At 36.8% G+C, this 21432-nt stretch overlaps 2 protein-coding genes across 2 annotated transcripts in view; one reads left to right on the top strand and one right to left on the bottom strand.

Annotated features, from left to right (window-relative positions):
• Window positions 1-9202, bottom strand: part of LOC144980031 (golgin subfamily A member 2-like) — a 40123-nt gene extending 30921 nt beyond the window's left edge. The window contains exons 1-5 of the mRNA XM_078927491.1: window positions 9133-9202; window positions 4388-4612; window positions 4076-4131; window positions 3186-3252; window positions 366-431 (exon numbers count right to left, since the gene is read on the bottom strand). Of these exons, the coding sequence (XP_078783617.1) occupies window positions 366-431; window positions 3186-3252; window positions 4076-4131; window positions 4388-4612; window positions 9133-9180 (462 nt within the window). The 5' untranslated portion in view covers window positions 9181-9202. The remainder of the gene's footprint in view (window positions 1-365; window positions 432-3185; window positions 3253-4075; window positions 4132-4387; window positions 4613-9132) is intronic.
• A 1159-nt stretch (window positions 9203-10361) lies between these two features.
• Window positions 10362-20562, top strand: LOC144979360 (uncharacterized). Its single transcript, XM_078926004.1, has 6 exons — window positions 10362-11040; window positions 12307-12568; window positions 13705-13879; window positions 16048-16217; window positions 17223-17314; window positions 18703-20562. The coding sequence occupies exons 1-6, from the start codon at window positions 10974-10976 to the stop codon at window positions 19710-19712; spliced, it is 1776 nt and encodes a 591-aa protein (XP_078782130.1). The 5' UTR covers window positions 10362-10973; the 3' UTR covers window positions 19713-20562.
• Window positions 20563-21432: the final 870 nt, after the last annotated feature.

Raw genomic sequence — 21432 nt, 5'->3', positions numbered from 1 at the left:
GATTTGATTTTATCTTGTTTTGTTCACACCTAAAACAAATCTTTAACATAACATAATCTTAAAGCAGGCTTGATTAAAGACACCAATAAAATTGGCATATCGTTGAAAAAAGTGAAAGTACTCGTACGTGTAGCACAATGAGGTCAGTCAGGGGTCAGATAGTTGTCGAGGGTAGAGGTTTAATGAGTTTTGGATTTTCAGCTAAATGTTCATTCGTTCGGTGCCGTGAAGCAGAAATGTTAAACAAAAGATTTAGGTAAAAAGAGTAAATAAATAAATAAAAATTGGAAAACCAAAAGCAACCTCAAAAACATAACAATGTACACCAAGCTATCAACAACAAAAAATAAGGAAAAGGGAAGCACCTCAAGCTCCTGGACACCACTGTTGACCATGGGTTGTTGATTGTCTCCATTCACAAAAGCTGACGACTGAAACAAGCAAAGCGGAGGGAGAAAAACAATAATAATAATAGTCAAAATTATCACAATTGCTCAATCTTCCCATTGAATCTCAAAAGTCAAGAACCTTCGAAAAAATGAACAAAGGATGAAAATATTGCAGTGCAGTCGCTTTATTTAATTCTTTCAATCAAATTCTAATTTCTCTTATTACTTATCTCTTAAACTCTACAGCCCTACCCATTTTCACCACAACAGCATTTTGAGTGATGCGAATCGTCAATGGACCCCCAAGTTGTTGTTGCTTTTCCTACTCTTTTGGAGAAAATGGTAAAGTAGGATGTAAAATGGAATCTATCCGTAAAAGCTTATTCAAGTACTATTATATATATATAATATCAAATGTTTCAGGCTCAAACAAAACTATCAGCCACTAACAGGAAACAAGAACAACATCAAACACAATACAAAATGAAATAAGGGACACTTGTTGTAGTCATTTTCTTTATACATCATGCTGCATTTTCAGTTTTGTAGATTGTTCTCACATTCCAGCTAGCAGTCTAGTCTTTTTTTTTTAATAATTAGGAATGAGGAGATGTGTGTTGGCAGATCAGCCTCAAATGACTTTGCCTGGACTGCTTCATAAACTCCTCCTGGTTTGATACCATTGTTAAAATTTACGTTTTTGTAGTGTCAGTTTCAGAAGTGACAGCGACAGGCCTTCTTTCTAACTCAATGGGGATGCTTACTCCTCCTTTTCTTGTTGGAAATAAAACGCATTAATTTTACTTTAGTTGATGGCAGGTTTTAATATGAAACATTTCTTATAGTAGACTTCATAACTACTGAAGTTCCAATTTCCATTTTTCTTGTTTTATCCATTTAAATCACAGGAAGTTCATAGAACCATTATTCAACCATTAAATAATTCCTTCATTGCTCTGCAAATCTCTAACTTGATATAACTTTATGAAATCTTAGACAATCTGTGGTGTATCGGTGACACATCCAAGTCCACTTTGACTTGATCCAAGATCCAAGGATTCACACCTGGTCTTCAAAAGCTATAGGTAAACCCTTATTTTTGCAACAATTTTACCCCATGCCTATGTCTTTTCTGTTTGAATTCATCAAGTAGGAAACAAAAAACCTTCAAAGTAACTAAATCATGGATATAATATCAAATTCTTTTGCTTTATACCATCCAGTTCCAAATCATGCTGTGACCAATAATTATTTTTTATTGAAAGGATAAATAAATTTTAAAAACTCACTCTATTGGCAGATTTTAATATTTTAGAAATCTGATGTGAAATTCATGCATTCTGAGAACACTTCTTCTAAAATCAGCTTCAATTTTTTTTATACCATGACAAAAATTCAACAAAACAAATTAAAATTTTATATGATAAAAAAAAAAAAAATTTTAAAAAGCAATGTGCTTGATATTCTAGAAAATAAAATAAGGACGATAATAAAGTTGAGAGTCCATAGCCATTCCCAGTCCAAACAAAAATACACAATGAAACGCTGTCATTATAGGTTTAAAAATATGAAAATTTTGCTTCTGAGAAAATCAAAACAGTTTCAGAGTAAAACCAGAAGAGTAGGATATCTTATTTAAAGGGAGCCTGTTCTCCATAAAAATTAAGAAAATTTGATTCAATATAAATGCATCCTGGTCAACGGCTCAATCTTTAATCACTGCGGACATAACTGATAACCTCCCCTTCCCAAACACCTCAATTGGGTATCAAAGTCAGAGAACACCAGATGTGCTGAATTGAATCTTAAGTCAAAACTATCTGAATAATGAAAACTGATTGGAAGGGGGGGAAGGGAGGATTACGTTTTAAAGCTCAATTCTGGCGCTGATATCACCTAAATGTGTCGTAAGCGCAATAAAACCCTTCAAAAAAGAAATAAAAAAAGCTCAATTCACTCTCATCTATACAACTTCATAACTTTAGACTTTAGCTAAATTCAACTGTTAGTACCTGTTCCACTATGACATAATAATACAGGTAAAAGGTGGTCATGGGTTATTTCTTATAAATTATATCCTCAGTCATGTTTTGTTACAAAAGTCAACCAATGTTAAGCATAGTCAGTGATTGGATGGATAAAAAAAGATCACAAAAAATCTTGTCTGTGTTGTGTCCTTGAGCAAACTTAACTCAGGTGTGAATGAGTATCTAGCTAGAGACAATGATAGATATCGTAAAAGTGCCAAAACATTAAGGACCACCTTGGTGACTTGTCCTATTTAAACTAGAAATATTGTTTGATTGGCTTGCTAGGGGAATAAATGAAGGTAAAGACGCATTATATAAATGTTCAAATTTATTGATTCATGTAGTTATTTATTTAATTAATAATTTCACTACCACACCAATAAAATACATGGGAGTTTTGGGGGGTTTGTTTGTTTTTTTAAAACTGATTTCAAAACAGTGGAAAGAGCCCATCAATGAACAAGTTTGACAATTATCTGGATTGGATATTTAATGTAAAGGTCATTAGGTCATGTTAGCAAATCCATACCCCATGCAGAGCGCCCAGGTATAGGAGGGCCCTGTATTAGTGATGATGATGATGATAATGATGATGATGATGATGATGATGATGATGATGATGATGATGATGATGATGATGATGATGATGATGATGATAATGATGATGATGATGATGATGATGATGATGATGATGATGATGATGATGATGATGATGTGGATATCCCCATGCAGTGAATGGCTAAAAATCTTGTAAAATTCAACTCACATCTGACAATAATCCATTGATTTGCCTCGAAAGTTGCTGAAGACTCTCTGTGGATGCTGTAGTTTGACTGTAAATTAAAAAAAAAAAAAATTACTATAACTATTTCCATTCGGAAGGAGTGACAGAGGGATACAACCCACAAATTTTGTTAGATAGATTCTGACAAAGGTGACTGGAAAAAGAAGTAAGATGATAAGGTATAGTTAAAAAGAAAAGAAAACCGAAGGACTAAAGATCAGCTGGATGTTGGTTTGCATGACTAAATATTCAAATGTCTGGAATGATTTGAAGTATCAAATGTGTCAGTGCAAGACCTTATCAGTCGATAGTGAAAATTTTGGATTTGCATTTTTGTTTTTTTTTTGTCTTTTTTTTGCATTTTCTGAAAGCATATGCTCCCCAAAGCATTTTAATCTTTATTTGAAGTAAATTGGGTGATTTTTCGTGAAGTTATGGTCAGATGCATGGGAAAGGTATCCAGCAACTTTTCTCAAATTTCATACTTTTTCAACTTGACTAGCTGTAAAAAAAATATCTAGAAGTGAAATTAAGCTTTAATATTTCCCCGAAGATGTACAAAAAGGGTTGATTTAATCATTTATGACAAGAACTCATTTTTTATTTTTTTAATGATCTTCTAACTTTTCACCATCCGTCTGATTATGTCATTCACTGTAACAAATAAGTGACAAAAGGTGGATACTTGGATGGTTTAATTATATGTTAAAACAAAAAGTTTGGGAAAAGACCCTGCAGTTAACCACCACTAAAAGAATGCCTCATGAAACATTCTCCCAAACTAAACCAGTTTATCATTCATATGAAAAATGACTTTTTAAACAATTCCAGACTTCAGCCAGCCTTTAACCTTACTTCTTTTATTCACTTACCCTACATCACTTGAACCAACATATCGTGGATCTGGGACCTGATCCGGATTGGTCATCTGTATCAATGGATAAATAAATTCATTAATCAACATCAATGAACCATTAATTCATGGAAACTAAAACCTTAATAAAAAAAATAATAAATCTGACATAAATAAAAATACAATTTTGTTTTTATGGGTTTTTAAGGCATTACGATACATAAAACAAATTAATAATTAATATAGATTCATTCAGTTTTTGTTCTTGAAGAGGCAAATGTGATCTGATGCTGCTGTAATTCATCTCTTTAATAAACAAAATTAAATTTACTTCTGATGTTTTGATCTCCCGTGAAACCGTTCTTCCCACCCTATCCTCATTTTGTTGTTGCTGTTGATGCTGCTTAAGTTGGTGTTGCTGCTTAAGTTGGTGTTGCTGGGTTTCAGTTTCAACATCCGGTTCTGGTGACACCTTAATCCTTTCAGGTAATTCCCGAGTTTGACTGTCTGGATCTCTCGTCCGTGAAGCACTTCTGGTTCTTTGAAACTGTTTAAGCTGCAATTAAAACATAGTGTAGAACAAGTATGTTTCTAGAAATACCATTGAATATGGGGTGAGAAGTATAAAAAGAAAAGAGGTCATTACCATCATCAAAACAAATCTGTAGAACTGAACTAGACTAAACTGTGTTGCTAGTGTTATCAAATATTGAGTGTCCAATTCACATGTCATATGAATAAGCTCACGTTTTACTCTTTATCTGCATTAAAAAAATCATTCTCTCTTCTCCATCTCTGTCTGGAGTCATCTACTGTTTGTGCAGATCAGAGGGTACTGAGTTAGAGTTAGAGCCTCGCTCGGTGCATAGTTGAGTCCTTGGAAAAGGCTCTTGGGAGGCCTATCAAAAGCTCCTACAAAGGGAAACAACTGAAATAATATTCCCCCAACTAACCCCGAGAAAAAATAAAACCTAGTACCTTTAACTAACCCTAATAGGAAAAACAAACACCCCAGCATCTTTGCCAAGACTTGTGACTAACCCTAATAGATAGGAAAAAATCTTACGATCTCGAGATAACCCTAATAGTAATAGAAAAAACAACCCTGGGACTGCTTTGCACTACCTTTCAATACTTCACGAATCAAAATGGCGGCCAAGAATCAAAACAATGGTCAAAATAGGAACCTTTAAACTTTCACAAATCTATCATACTATATGATGACAAAGTGAATAAATAAACTAAAACACATGACAAAAGATCAACGGTGAAAATACAAATTGAAAGAAGACTGGGGATGTAGGAGCTTTCGGTAGGCCTCCCAGACTCTTTACTCCCATTCTCTCACCGTACTCTGGTGTAAAATGAATACCTGGGCCATTAACTACAGCGTTGTCTCTGTCAGAAAAATTGTAATAATGCCTAACAGTGGCAGGCATGTCTTGTTCTATATGTTACGTGTTACTGTTAGTGACATTTTGTAAAGCGCTTTGAGTCAAAGTTTGACATTGAGCACGTTTAGTGAATATGTGCTATATAAAAGTTTTACTAATTCTATGTCTAACTCTACGTTCTATTACTATTATTATATTTATTATAATTATATAGTATTGGAATTGGAGTATTGACATTGGCATTGGTAAGGTCGGTGAAGTAGAAAATAACCCATCTTCGCATCACCATATTCATTAACAATATCATTTAAATTTAAATTTAACAATCAAGTGTAGATTAGAGATGACAGTTGTCTTCTTAGGCAGTCAGTGTCTTCAGTGACTGCAACTTGGCTTAGAGAGGTAGAGAGCCTCGCCTTTGGCCGACCAACCTCTGCTGCACGTCCAACTCGCCTTGAGCATGCATTCACGTAAAATATAAAGATTTTTTTTAAAAACCTACCTCTGTTTCAAAAACTAGCATCTTTCAACTTTCTAAGAAACATTTTGATTTTTCAGAACTTTAGTTCGTTAAAAAAATACCGGCCAATCTGACCCGTTGAGTCGAATGAAAACGAAATCTTGTTGTTTACACGGTTCAAAGGAAATGCCGTAAATAAGCTTTCATGGACTTCCTGTGTTGTTTTTACAGTGTCACGTGACCGTTTTGAGAAATTTGTCGTCTGCTACAAATAATTAGACCGGTAGGGGGTAGATATTTTCGTTGGAGCAGAGAAAAAGTGAGTATTATTTCTTGGACTTGTAGAGAGGCCTAGGGTCCACCAGCAGTCAAGTTGATTGAATAAAAGAAAAAAAGGCCTTTTTTATCCGCCGCCACCACCACCGTGAGAGTGGAGAAGGGGGGGGGGGGTGTTGCATGAAGACGAAAGGGAGACGTGTCGCTTGGTGACCTTGTGTGACGTAGAGCATCTCAAGGATGCTGGCAGCAGTTGCAGGTGTTCTTAGCCCCTTAATGGCGAAGCTAATTTTTTGCTTTTAGATAATAGTTTGCTTTTATCTTTATTATTGTTAACGGGGAATACAGCGTTTCCACCAAGAGAGCAGTCAGACTATCGCAACTCGGACTTCAATTGTCTATAATCGTTTTGCCGTTACTTGTCTTTTGATGATAGAAGATTTGGTGTTAGGTCAAAGATCGAATTTCGCTGCTAAAAGGTTGCATTGCTACTGGATTTGCTCCCCTCCCCCCCCCCCCCCCCCCCACCTTTTTTTCTTTCTTTTTTTTTTCACCTTAGTATTGTTGATTGCTATTTCCTTTTTTATGATTAGCAAGTGCCGTAGGAGTCTCACAGGATGCAGGAGTACTGCAATTAACCCTTTGCCAGTGACACTGATTTTTTTTGTTTTCAAATAATAGTCTTCATTTATATTGTTTTTTAACGCAGAAAAAAAAAAAAGTTTCCACCATAAGAGCAGTAAGAATATTGATAAAAAGCGCTTTGAGCACGTTGGGTGGATATTGCCCTCTATAAAAGCTCAAATTCTTAAATTGTAATTTGTTTTTTGTCTTTTGATGAAAACGGTAAGATTTTATTTTTGGTCCAAGTAAGATTGATATTCGCCTTTAAAAGGTTAAGTTGTTTTGTTTTTTCAGGTTTTTTTGTTTTGTTTTTCAAATGCGGATACGCTGCTTCTTCCTTTTTTTTTTCCTCAACTGGCAAGCTATCACTGTACTTACCCGCATGGCTTGCACACACAAAAGGAATCATCAAGGTCACAAAACCTTACATCCAGGTCACAAAATCAGACAACTAGGTCACACATCAAGACATCTCTGTTTCGTTTGTTCCAAGATAGCAAAACAAACCAGACGTCTTGGAGTTCGAAAGAGCTTTCCATAAAATATTTGGTATTTGCAAGACCCCCAGAAACCAATTCCCTATACAGCTCTTGTGCACGGTTACTTATATGACCTTGATTTCTTTCGTACCCACCCCCAAAATCCCACTTATTGTGTGTTATAGGCAGAACATAATAAATAGCTGGGCTGCCACATGCGTGACTAAATTGGCCAAAGAGAGAATCTATACTTTGGCATTAGACACCAATTACCTGATGTCTTGGTTTTTAATCCTAGCCGAGTGAGAGAGAAAAAACAAAACAATCATACATGTATCTGCAAACAGCAGAACGTTTTCATTTTACAATGAGATGGGAAGGGGAAGGGATAACACTATGACAAGAGAGAGAGAGAGAGAGAGAGAGAGAGAGAGAGAGAGAGAGAGAGAGATGGACGGGGGAATGGGGGGGGGGGATAGTAAGGGGGAATGGGAAAAGATGAAAGAAACAATGGGTTGCCTGATGACGTAGATCAAAGGATTGTTACAGCGGTGTTCACGGTGCGTACTTCGTGAAATTTTAACCTTTTACAGTGACACTGATTTTTTTCTCCAGATGGCTTATGCAGAATAGATCGTTTCCACCAAGAGAGCAGTAGTAAGAGTATATTTCGACTCGGGCTTCAATTAAACTATAAATCGCAAAGCTTGTCTTTTAATGATAACATTAAGACTAAGATCTGGAGTTTGGGGAGTGTAAGATGGAATCTCGCCATTAATGGTTAAAATTGTTTTTATTTTTTTTTAAATAACACACACACACACACACACACACATACACACACACACACACACACACACGAGCGCTGCGGTCACGACAGCGAGGACCATCTATTGCTTGTGTTGCAACGGTAAACCAGTTTACGTGTACGTAGATCCTGAGGCTAGATGCCCCGTTACCGTGTACGTAGGCACTCCCAAAAAAAAAAAAAAGAGACACACACACACATACACACACATACACACGCACACACACACACACACAGTCTTGCATCCGCTACGAACTAATTTTGCGCACCAATTTTTACTGCACTAATGCACCAAATTGCATACCTATCTAGTATCTAGGGACACTTTTTTCCGTATCTTTTTCTCAATAAACTTTTTAAAAAACCTTTGTTTTGCGCGGCAGGCGGCAGGCACTTGGCACTAGGGGGCACCAACCATTGGACAGACGAAAAAAAAACACGATTTCGCGAGGAATGAATCATGAAAATATTTAGGATATAATTTCAAACACAACTTTTGAAATTCATCAAGGATTGTCTAGTACCGAATGTTTTTTGATAGAAAACAAATGTAGCTTCAAATCTAAACTGCTTTTGACGGTTAGCGGTAAGTTTTTATTTATTTTTCTGTCCAAACGAATGATTTGTCCTGGTTATAGAAGCTAAGTATTGGTAACACCGGCTCAGCTCTCTACTTGAACTTGTTGCTGTACTGTTGGCAGGTGGCTTTGAATCAAAGTTTTGATTTTGATCAATATGGCACCCCGTGGAGTATTGATATAGATGTAATGATTAAGTCTATGAAAATAAGTTACTGTGTAAATATCCACCACCCATTACAACAATGACATGACACAGTCACAACAGATGACCGGTGCCGAATGTTTTTGTTGTTGACGCGATATGGACGGCTCTTTAAAAACATATACCAAGATAAAATAGTGATATGAAGGATCATAAAGTGTCTGACAAACATCGCAAATTGAGCAATACATTGAAATCGCATTGATAAGTCAAAACCGATTATGTATTCTGGCTCTAAAAAAATATCTGTACCCTCTTTTTCGCAGCTGCGATTTTCTCCTTCTTGTTGTTGTCAGCCATTTTTGTTGACTGAAGTTTATGACACGCAAGCTTTACTTCCGCTAGTAAAAGTAATAAAGTTATTCAGCCTACAAATAAAGTATAAGAGATTCATATCCTTCACTGTTACGTTAAGCACAGCTGCAGCAGAAGCAGCAGTGACACATGGCTTGGTAGTTGTACATAGTATGTAGCAGTAGTACTATTAGTAGTAGTAGTAGTAGTAGTAGTAGTAGTAGTAGTAGTAGTAGTAGTAGCAGCAGTAGTAGTAGTAGCTGTTCTTGTTGTTGTTGTTGTTGTTGTCGTTGTGGTAGTAGTAGTAGTAGTAGTAGTAGTAGTAGTAGTAGTAGTAGTAGTAGTAGTAGTAGAAGTAGTAGAAGTAGCAACAAGAGATGAAGAGTATAAAAGTGCCAGAAGACAATAGAGAATAATTTTTTTTGCGGCGGTGATGGGGTTTGAACCTGCGACCTTATTGGAGAAAAGTGCCAGAAGACAAAAGAGAATAAATTTTTTTGCGGCGGTGATGGGGTTGGAACCTGCGACCTTATAGGTGATTCCAGACCAATAAGGTCGCAGGTTCAAACCCCATCACCGCCGCAAAAAATGTTATTCTCTATTGTCTTCTGGCACTTTTCCTCTCACTTCATCTCTTGTTGTTACCAACATAAGTGCCTGCTCCACCCACTTTTCTGAATAGTAGCAGCAGCAGCAGCAGTTGTAGTAGTAGTAGTAGTAGTAGTAGTAGTAGTAGTAGTAGTAGTAGTAGTAGTAGTAGTAGTAGTAGTAGTAGTAGTGGTAATAACGTAAAAGTAGTAGTAGTAGTTGTTGTTGTTGTGGTAGTAGTAGTAGTAGTAGTAGTAGTAGTAGTAGTAGTAATAGTAGTAGTAGTAGTAGTAGTAGTAGTAGCAGTAGTAGTAGTAGTAGTAGTAGTAGTAGTAGTAGTAGTAATAGTAGTAGTAGTAGTAGTAGTAGTAGTAGTAGTAGTAGTAGTAGTAGTAGTAGTAGTAGTAGTAGTAGTAGTAGTAGTAGACAAGCGTCCTATCCCAAGGATAATAGGTAATTACTATTGCCCGCTTCACGCTGAACAACTCTGGCACTGTTTCATTCATACTTTTTTGTCAATTTTCACGTTTTTACATAGATCGATGCGGCTCTGTATTCAATTCAAATCTTGAGTTATTGAACGGAAGTAAAACAACATTGATTTTAAATATACCTACTCACTTTGTGATGATCCTTTTGATTTTAAATGTTTTATTGTGACACGCAAATCCAACCAACTGACCATCTAGATATAACTAATTCTTTGCTTTCGGCACATTTGATCGTCATTTAAATTTAAAACTATTTACTAAATTAATGTTCTTACAAATGTCTTTTGTTTTATACATTGTCACTGTCCTTTGAAATTGATAGGAGTTGACTTGAGCTAATTCTTTCCTCTAAATATTTTTTTTTCTGTCATATTTCCGACATTTTTATTTTAGTAACAAAATATCCACTGTTCAAACCAAATACCAACAACAACAACTCGAAAAAAAAAAAAACCCCAAGGAATAGAGAAAGAAAATAGATTCAATTCTTTAACAGATTTGATGCAAATTGATAACCCAGTGACATGATTCTTGCAATTATTTTCATTGTTGCTGCCGTTATAGTTGGTGCTGTTCTGATTGTTTTGCTGTATCGTTTTTCCTGTGGCTGCTATCAATGCGGAAACTCTTATACGCGTACAAATTGACTTTTGGACAAAAAAATTAAATCAAAAATCAAAAGCATTGAATAGGGAAAAATAACTGTAAAGAAAGGTGACTATGGGAAGTCATGGTAGACAACCGACGGTTGAAAAGTACTTAATTGGACCAGACTCTGTCATCAAGGGTGAGTTTTGTATTGGTTTATGTTAAAATAACTTGAGATTTTATATAACACAATATCCACTAAATGTGCTCAAAGCGCTTTTTTTTTCTGATGTCTAGCCATCAATACCACTCAACGTGTAAGACGAGACATGTATTTTGAAGGCGATGTTACAAATTATTTTCCGACAAAGACAACGCTGTTACCTGGCCAGATACTTATTTTATACCTGAGTACGGTGAGAGAATGTTGGTAAAGAGTCAATTCCAATGACTCAACTTTACGCCGCCCCGACTGGGACTCGAACCAGGGACCTGACGGTTTAAAGGGATGCTAAACACCAATAGACCACAAAACGGTATACTTCGTGCAAACTTTCTTCTTCCTTTTAAAATAGGTCTCATAGGGAAAAAAGACGAAGCAGGTAATATCTACCAATTAAGTCTGTCCACACATTGGCGATCATATCACTCCAATCTTCTCAGTTATCATATTATTATCATGATCAATCATCTTCAAGAAACCCACATCTCTCATCCGCCCAATAATTGTCATCCACAGATTTATTGCATATGTGTATAGATAGAATGAAGTTGACGTCAATCGAGTCTTTGTTATTGTTTTTTTTTTTGCCATCCACGTTTGAATAATTCTCACTTAACTGTATTATCCAGACTATAAAAGTTCATGGTTACACAGAGTTTTGTGTGTTGGTCCGTTTTACTTCCGGGTGGCAATATTTTGAACTTCTCGGCCAAGCGCATACTATCTATATCTATTCTTTGGTGCTATGGTGTACCACCGTTATGAAAAATTTGTAGTGTTACCAATTTTTCACTTTACAACCACCACCACTACTACGTACGGCTATGTGGCCTAGTGATATGACACTCGCCTTCGGATCGGAAGGTCCAGGGTTCGAGTTCCGAGCGGCGCATAGTTGAGTCCTTGGAAAAGGCCCTTTACTCACATTCTCTCATCGTACTCATGTGTAAAATGAGTTTCTGGCTCTGTCCGAAAAGGATAATAATATCGCCTATGAGGCATCATGTCTCGTCTCACATGTTAAGTGTTACTGTTGTCTTGGGACCCCTTGTTAAACGCTTTGAGTACGTTTAGTGGATATTGCGCTATATAAAAGCTCAACTGTTGTTGTTGTTTGTTTGGGTTGGGGTTTGTTTTTTTTTTTTGTTTTTTTTTTTTTTTGATTGTTTGTTTGTTTTTTTTTGTTTTTTTTTTGGTCCACCATCTTTCATTCAATCATCTCCTACCCTAATATATCACCAGCTGTGTCCCAGGAGGACAGCAGCGGCGCTGACAAAGGTGACAACTTCCAACAGCCGATCTACCGTCACCGAATCTCCTCAACTCTTCCATCGCCGCCACCTCCACCACCACCGCCACCACCACCACAAATAAAAGGAGCAACAGCCGGAACTACATCAGCAACTGCAAAAAGAGATCGAGCCACAACCGACCACTCACTCCAGGTTGAAGCAACCAAACTGCTTTGGTTAGCATTAGGCAACTGGGCCACTTTATACCAAAGGTAAATCATGTAGTGTGTGTGTGTGTGTGTTTGTGTGTGTGCGTGGATGGGGCGGGGGGGGGGGGGTGCTATAGCTCGATTGGTAGCGCATATGCCTCTAATTGAGTTGAGCCTGTACACCCAGCAGTGATTGGCTAGTTGTTAGATCTAATAGAACGTATTTTTGCGACAGAAAAATGATATGACCCACTGCGTCCATCTTGGATTCACTATAGATAGTGTGCGCTTGGCAAAGAAGCTCACAATATTGTCATCCGGAAGTATAACGGGCCAAGACACAAAACTATGTGTAACCATAAACGTTTATAGTCTGGTTAAAACACTTTAGTGAGAAAAGGCTCCTTAGTCACATTGCCCCAACGTACTCAGGTGTAAAATAAGTACGTGGTCGCTAATACCGTTCTCGCTGTCGGAAAAAAATGTAATATTTCACAACAGGCGTCATGTTTCTTCATATATTATGTTAAATGCTGTTGTTGGCTAGGAACCCCTTGTAAAGCGCGTTGAGCACGCTTTGTGGATTTTGCTCTATATTACTGCTCTATTTTTAATTTTTTTTTTTATTTATTATGTTTGTTGTTTGTTTGTTTTTTTAATGTAAAAAATACCAGTCGATCCTTGTGATCCTTGTAGAGATTTGTTTGATACACAGTTGGAAAAAGGCTGATTTTCGGTGATGATTTTTAAAAATCTGGTATTCCTTTTTTGTTTTGTCTGGCACTGTATCAATCATATGCAACTTTTCATAATATTGTCAAACCATTGCAACGTGTTGCTATGTTATTTTAAACATCGATTGTGCGGCTATGTGGTCTTCTTGTATGACACTCGCTTTCGGATCGGAAGGCCCTGGGTTCGAGCCTCGCGCTCGGCGCATAGTTTAGTCCTTGGAAAAGGCTCTTTACTTACATCATCTCACCGTACTCAGGTGTAAAATGAGTACCTGGCCGTTAACAGCGTTGTTTTTGTCCGATAAATTATAATATCGCCCAACAGGCTTCATGTCCCGTCCTACATGTTAAATGTTGCTGTTGACTAGGGACCCTTCGTAAAGCGCTTTGAGCACATTTAGTGAATATTGCGCTATATAAAGCTCAAATATTTTTTAAAGCTCAATTCCTTTTCCAATTTCTTAGGAGAACAGTCCAGAGGATTTTACTGACATTTGTATTCAGTGGGATGTTGGCTACCGCAGCCTTCTATAGAGGTTTCGTATACACACCTCCGAAAGACGTAGTGATTTACTGTGGGATTTATTCCCTGTGGGTGACGATGTGCCTGCCATGGCTGTTACTAAATTTAGACGGAAAGGTATGCCAGTATTATTTAACCAGTTATCAGCCGTAATCTGGAGCAAAAAAAAAACGTGTATTTAACATTTTTGCCAGAAAACTCGTCTTTCAAATATCGATCGATTTAAACGACCCTCATCTTGGCACAAAAAGAAAAAAAAACAAAAAAAAAACCCCAAAACTCTCAAACCTGGGACCTCGTGAGGTCTTACTTTAAGTCCCAGCTTTGAGAGTTTTTGCCAAGATGAGGGTCATTTACATCGAACGATATGAGCAGTGAGCGTCTATAAATGTGCGAGCGTACTTTGCAATAGATTTTTAAAATGGTAAAATTTGGTTTCAGGGCATTGTGAACAAATACGATATACTTTATTGATCCTGATGGAAGAAAATTATCATAATAAAATGGGATGATAAATCTCTAGTGTCTTCATTTTGCGTTTTCAGTTAAGACACACCTTTTACAATGTCTAAATTTAGATCGGGTTGGTTATCTTTTTAATTTATTGATAAATGCAAGGGAAGTGACTCGTACATGACTACCCAAATCGTCTTTTTTTAATTAGATTGCCTTCCATAGACAAATCATTGAACTTAAAACGTCTTTCAATGGGAATTGTTTAATTAAAGTGCTTATCTTGTGTGTGTGTGTGTGTGTGTGTGTGTTTGTGTGTGTGTGTGTTTTGTGTGTTTGTGTGTGTGGTTGTGTATGTGTGTGATTGTGTATGTGTATGTATGTGTTTGTAAGTGGAATATGTCCAATAGAGGTAAACAATTCAGGACTTTCTTCCCCCCCCCCCTCTCTCTCTCTCTCTCTCTCTCTCTCTCTCTCTCTCTCTCTCTCTCTCCCTCCCTCCATCCCTCCCTCCCCCTCTCTCTCTCTCTCCCTCTTCCTCTCTCCCTATTGTTCTACTTAATATTTACCCATTTTATTTCTTAAAATTGAGCTGACTATTTTTTTTTAATAATTTAGCTATTGAGTTATAAGTAAAATAATTAGTTTCTATAAATTCTAGCTATGTACTGTATCAATGTAAGGCAAGGTAGTGTAAGTCAATCAAATTTCCCAAGCCAGCAGGAGATGATTTATTATATTTTTTACGGATGGGGAGGGGGTGACATCTATAACGTCAGTGAGCAGTGAGCGTCTATAAACGTGTGAGCGTATACTTTGCAATAGACTTACATCGAACCAAACGTGTAGCACACAAAATTGTTACTGTCCGTTAAAGCTTGAAAAAAAAAAGTGGTAAAATTCAGTACCATGAGAATTGTGAACAATTCATTTTTTTTCTTTTAAAAAAATCTCTTGTGGCTTCATTTTGTCTTTTTGGTTAAGACACAGCTATTACAATGTCTTGGTTTACAGCAAGAAGTTTTCCTTTTTGTCTGATAAATGCAAGGGAAGTGACTCATATATGACTACCAATGCTGACCTTTATAACAAGGTTGCCTCCCATAGTTTAATCATTTAAATTAAACGTTTTTTAAAAGGGTTTATTTAAGTGTGTTTATGTATGTGTGTGTGTGTGTATATATATATATATATATATATATATATATATATATATATATATATATATATATATATATGTGTGTGTGTGTTTGTGTGTGTATGTGTGTGTGTGTGAGAGAGTGAGAGATAGAGACAGAGAGAGGAAGAGAGTGCAATATGTCCATAAGAGGAAACCAATTCTTTCCAGGACATTTTTCTTTATACCCCATCCCCCCCCCCCCCCCCTCCTGTTCTTAATGTTTACAATATTCTCTTCTTGAAATCTATTTATCTTTTTATTTTCATTAATCCATCTAATCAGTTATTAATTAATTAATTAATTAATCTGTTTATTTATTATGTATACATTTATTTATTTATCTATCTATTTATGTATTTGTTTATTTGTAATTCATTCAGACGTTTGGTTTTGTTTTCTCTTTTATCTTTTATTTTTATAGATACTATTTAAGTAAGGTAAGGTTAGATAAGTAAATTAAAAATTTCCAAGTATACAATGACGAAAGAGAGCAAAAATGTTAGAGCTTCAATTTGATTGACAAACAAATAATGTGGACGTTACGGGTTTCCCGTTTGTTAACAATGTAAACTATAAGTCAAACATGAAATACGTACGACAAATGTAGCACGAAACATGATGATGTTGTCAATACTTTATATTACTATTTCAGACCATTGGGCTCATTGCTGGTGTGTTTCTGCGCCTATTCGCCGCTGACATTGGCGTTTTGAGCTACGCCATCTGGCGCGGAGATTCTTACATTTTGCAAAGAGGATTGAGGCTAAAGCCCGTGATGGAGTCTTCCTTGTCCTGGCTGGCTGAAGCCGGTTACAGTCTGAGGTATGAATAAAGTAGTTCTCACCCGACCCTACGGTCAAGGCCTACTCTGAAACAGGCCATCTAAACAAGTTCATGGGGCTTGCGTAAAAAGATGCCGGGTGTTTTGTAACCAAAGATTTTGACAACAAAAGACGATGGACAGTCGTGTAACATAAAAAATCCCTGAGTGACTGAGTGAAGATGACCAAAAGAAAAGGAAAATGTGTGACATGCTTAGTTTTTCCTTCCACTTTGAATGTGACTTTCTTTTCTTTTCTATAAATCGACGAACTACATTATGCTCTGTTTTTGGGGTTTTTTTGGTTCAAATCGTTCAGAAATACTGTGGTGAATGTTTGGTGTTGATCATCATCATGATCATCATCATCATGATCATTATCATCATAATCATCATCATCATCATCATCATCATCATCATCATCATCATCATTGCCTTTTTCATCCAGGGTATAGGCCACAAACAATTTCCATCCCTCTCTATCTTGAGTTAATTTTTTTTTTAATTCGCATTCCTTGTCTTATTGCTTCTCTGCCCTTCATAAATTCTGTCATCGCAGAGACTCTTCGGTCGCCCAAGCTAAATAAAGGATTTGATTTTTCCGTCTGTGTTTCTGTAACAATTTGAGTTTTTACGGAAGGGGTGTTAACCCATTCGACAACCTGGAGGACCAGGTGATTCAAAAAAGGGGAGTCACACACTCTTGTCGCCTTTTACGACATGCTGGCATGGCCTCTGGGGCTATTCTTGCACCCTCTCTGTTGAGGGACCCCGAACACCACGCGGGGGTTGGTGTTGATGTCTGAGTTTAAAAAATAAATGTGTATATTTGTGGAAATAAGACTTTTTTTTTGGTAACGTCTAACAAAAAAGTATTATGAGTAAAAATGAATCAATCATAAACCTCTGAATAAAATGAAATCATTGCGGTAGACTATGGCAAAGGTCCTTATTATTCTGTTTACTATAATCAATAAAGCGCATATTTCTGTTCTTCCTCATTCCAGGTTTGCAGTCATTGTAGCTAGCCTCGCGGTCTCTGTCGCCAAATTGGCCATCGATGCGACCTTCATCCCTGTGTTCAAAAGTCAATATAAAGGTGAACAACCTCAACATTGAACCTGTCAAAAATGCTTAAACATGAAACTTCAAATAAGTCATTTGTATTTATCTTTTTCTTTTTTAAACATCTCATTTATTTATTTATATATTTATTTATTCATTTATTTATCTATTTATTTATTTATTTATTTATTTATTTATTTATTTATTTATTATTCATTTATTTGATTATTCATTAATTTTTTTACTTATTGGATTATCTATTCTTTTATTGTTTTACCTTTATAAAGCTTAGCAACTGGAAATTCAACGGACTCCTTAGGGACGTAAAACAATTTGCAACACTACTGATAAATCACCATTGTCAGTACTGGTACCGTTTTAATTTGAATTTGCTCGATGGTTTCTTTAGCCCAAAGGATGGGACCATGATAAAACATGAAGATTACACGACTCGGCTCTTTATCATTGTTTTGATACTGCCAAAGAAAATTATTAATTCCCGCCAACTTTTTTCTCTCAAACAACCTGTAAGATAGTTTTGAAACTTGGTTACGATTATTTTGGCGGGTATAAAAAATGAGTTTTTTATCGCGTTACATCAGCAGTCTATGCCTTATATAGAATGTGATGACAATTTATTTATATCCTCGAACTATAGCGCGGAGTTTATCCCGGTTTCTATAGCGTAAAGCGGGCAATGGTATATACTTGATATCCTTTGGATAGGACGCCTGTGGGCTTATGCTTTTTAAATTAACGGTATGAATGTATAATATGAAAGTCACAGATCATTTACTTTCATTATAATGACAAATTCCTTTGATCTTTCAGCACTGCGCTTTTAAAATGTCTTAAACTGGATACTTTTTACGGTAATGCTCTGATATGTTCCATTTACGTGAATAAAATACTCTGCAAAATTGAAAAATCAATGGAGTATCTAAATCTATTGTAAAGGGGTAGCCTACTTTAAACTTATGATATACTTCAAAACACACATAAATGTATAAAAGAAAAAAAAAGGATGAGAGAGAGAGAGAGAGAGAGAGAGAGAGAGAGAGAGAGAGAGAGAGAGAGAGAGAGAGAGAGTATACATATTAAATTTCGCAATTGTATAAAACATGAACTTTTGACAAAATGCATGCTGATTAAATAAGATAAAAAGCATCCATGACAATAGTTTGCCAGGAATAGCAATAAAATGGTCATGTGTCTTGTGACTATTAAGCAGAAGTATCAATTAGCTATGGATATTAAATAGAGTTTTTTTTTCTGTCGAGAAAGTTTTAATAACGATGGGGTCAATATTCGTTAGAAAAAATATTTTCAGGATTTTTTTTTATCCAATCCCCACCATCAAAAACAAAAGAACAGAACAAGCAAAATAAAATATAAACTCATTCCCTGAACATCTGTCAACAGAACCAGAGAAGAAGACCCACATGGATCCTGGAAACGCCTCGACAGGTAACAACGTAAATGCACCAAAGGAGGACTGTGGCCTTTCAAGAAATAAAACTTTTAAAACTAGACCACAACGACGAAAGAATTGCTTCTTCCACTCTGCGACAAAAGAGAGAGACGCTGCTGCCTGTTTAGATGACGACGAAAACATTATAAGTAGATCTCCCAAAAAGAAGAATTTGCCACATCTCCGCAGGAAACTCGCGCACAACAACACTTCCCTCGACAGGGAAGATCAGCAACAGGTTCATTCTCCGTTGAGCACAAAAGATGCTTTCATCGGTTACAAGGGTCATGGTCAAACGTCTAGCCCTGCAACAGTAGCATCAAGCAAACGTTCCCCGAGGAAGTTTGCCGGTTATGTTTCGTCTCCGGGGACATCGAAAGAAGGGAAAAACTACAGCCGTTTGGGAAGAGGGAGAAGGGGCAGTAGTCGGGAAGGAAGTTTTGATCTGAAACCGTGGAAGAAGACCAATCCCACCATCTTCTCTCCGGCGAAGTCTTGGGAGAAGACTAATAATAATCCGATGGGGTTCCCGGGTGGGTCTTTTTTGACAAGAGCGGGCGACAACGTCTCGTTCAACAAGAAAATTGGTTTAGACGAGAGCAGCTCGACCCAGAATTCTGAATTCGGAATACGGTTGGCAGATAATATTATGAGACGAATTGGACGAGGAGGAGGAAGAAGAAAAAGAAATGGAGGGGGAAGAGAAAGGGAAGGAGGAGAAGTAGAGGAATTACAACGAGTAGAAGAAGATGTAGAAGGAGCAGGAGAAGGAGAAGAAATGAAAGGAGGAGGAGGGAGAGGAAGGGCTGGAAAGATACGTTATTATAACCAAGCAGAGTCGAAGATGTGTTATGGGACGCAACCACAGCGGTTCGTGAAGAGCGGAAGCTATTATGAGAGAGAGTTGATGAAAAGGAGGCTGACAAAAACGTTTGCGAATGCGTCTAACTTGATGGACTAGGATGTGGTATTATAAGACGGTCAAGGTTGGTGAAAATAAATGGGGCATCGTTTACTATAACAAACAGAAGGGTAGGAGGTGGGGTGACGACGGTAGAAAGATTCCTGGGATAGATTCCGTCTTCATGAATCCCATGTTTGTCAAAAGGAAATACGCTATAAAAAAGATGACAGCAACAGAAAAAACAATTACTCTTACTACTATCACTACAATAATATACTACTTCTACAAATGCTACTTCAATAAGAACAACAAAAAATAACTACTACTACTACTACTACTACTACTACTACTACTACTACTACTACTACTACTACTACTACTACTACTACTACTACTACTTCTACTACTACTACTACTATTTTTTAAATTGAGCCTTTTTATCGCGCAATATCCACTAAACTCAAAGCGCTTTACAAGGGGTCCCTGACCAACAGCAGCATTTAGGTGATATTACTTTTTTTTCGGACAGAGACAACGCTGTTAACGGTCAGGTACTCATTTTACACACGAGTACGGTGAGAGAATGTGAATAAAGAGCCTTTTCCAAGGACTCAACTATGCGCCGAGCGAGGCTCGAACCCTGGACCTTCCGATCCGAAAGTGAGTGTCATACCACAAGACCACATAGCCACAATATTACTACTACTACTACTACTACTACTACTACTACTACTACTACTACTACTACTACTACTACTACTGCTGCTACTACTACTGCTGCCGCAATGCTGCTGCTGCTGCGACGGTGAAACTCGGATGTAACAGATCTATCGGGCCTTGCAGACATTTCCCGTTGAAGCCAGGTGGCGCTACGTCCAAACACGTAATTATCAATTAATTTTGTAAATTCAGAACAAATTAAAAATGTTATTTGATTCTATGTATTTTTTCGGTTGTGTACTTTAATAAAGTTTGACTTCGTCTTTTAAATTAAACTCTGCTTTATGATAGCGCAATATGTCTAAATATGATCAAGCGCTTTACATGAAGTTTCCCTGACAACAGCCAACACTAAATGTTAAGAGTCAAGACGCTTAGCTGTTACATAAGTTTTTTCTTCTGACCAACAGCAACGTAATGTTGAACGGTCAGTACTCCTGTTAGAATGTTCATAGTTTTTTTTCATACTTCGATCCAAAAGCGAGAGTCAAACCACAAGACCACATAGCCGCATTTTAAAGGTATACATTTGTTGCCGTTAAATTACATTTGTAATTGTCGTTGTCGTTGTTGTTTTTGTTGTTGTTGTTGTTGTTGATGTTGTTGTTGTTTGTTGTTGTTGTTGTTGTTGACCACCGCCTCCCACATAAATGCGAATTATATATTCATAAATTAAAATATTAATCATACACAACTTCCATGTATCATAAAATGAGAGGTGGGGGGGGGAGGAAGGTGAATCGTCAAAGGAGAGTCCAGCCACATAGCGCTGTTATAAAGTTATAACTTGTTTGCTCTTTAAACATTCATTTCTAATCTCTTTCTTTTCTGTTCTCTTCTCATCTTTGCTGTCTGTTTCTTTTTCTTTAGTTTCTCCACCCCTCCCTTCATTTATCTATCTCTCTCTCTTCTCTCACTCTCTCTCTCTCCTCTCTCTCTTTCTTTTCTTTCTCTTCTTCTCTCTCTTCTTTTTCTTCTTTTATCTATTCATTTCAATCTCATTTCATAACCATGATATCCATCCAGCATCTCTGCCTGTCTGTTCATCAAATTCTAC

This window comes from Berghia stephanieae, chromosome 9, assembly GCF_034508935.2.
Source record: "Berghia stephanieae isolate SIO BIC M18660-M18661 chromosome 9, UCSD_Bste_1.3, whole genome shotgun sequence".
NCBI classification, from domain to species: domain Eukaryota; kingdom Metazoa; phylum Mollusca; class Gastropoda; order Nudibranchia; family Aeolidiidae; genus Berghia; species Berghia stephanieae.
Note: the sequence above shows the minus strand (reverse complement) of the source record. Positions and strands in the feature narration are given on the sequence as shown.

Bases quoted from the DNA above. Each gene is read 5' to 3' on its own strand.
- LOC144979360 (XM_078926004.1), top strand. From the start codon at position 10,974: ATGGGAAGTCATGGTAGACAACCGACGGTTGAAAAGTACTTAATTGGA. The intron at 12,569-13,704 runs GTAAATCATGTA...CCAATTTCTTAG, and splicing joins TGGGCCACTTTATACCAAAG to GAGAACAGTCCAGAGGATTT. The intron at 13,880-16,047 runs GTATGCCAGTAT...TTACTATTTCAG, and splicing joins TACTAAATTTAGACGGAAAG to ACCATTGGGCTCATTGCTGG.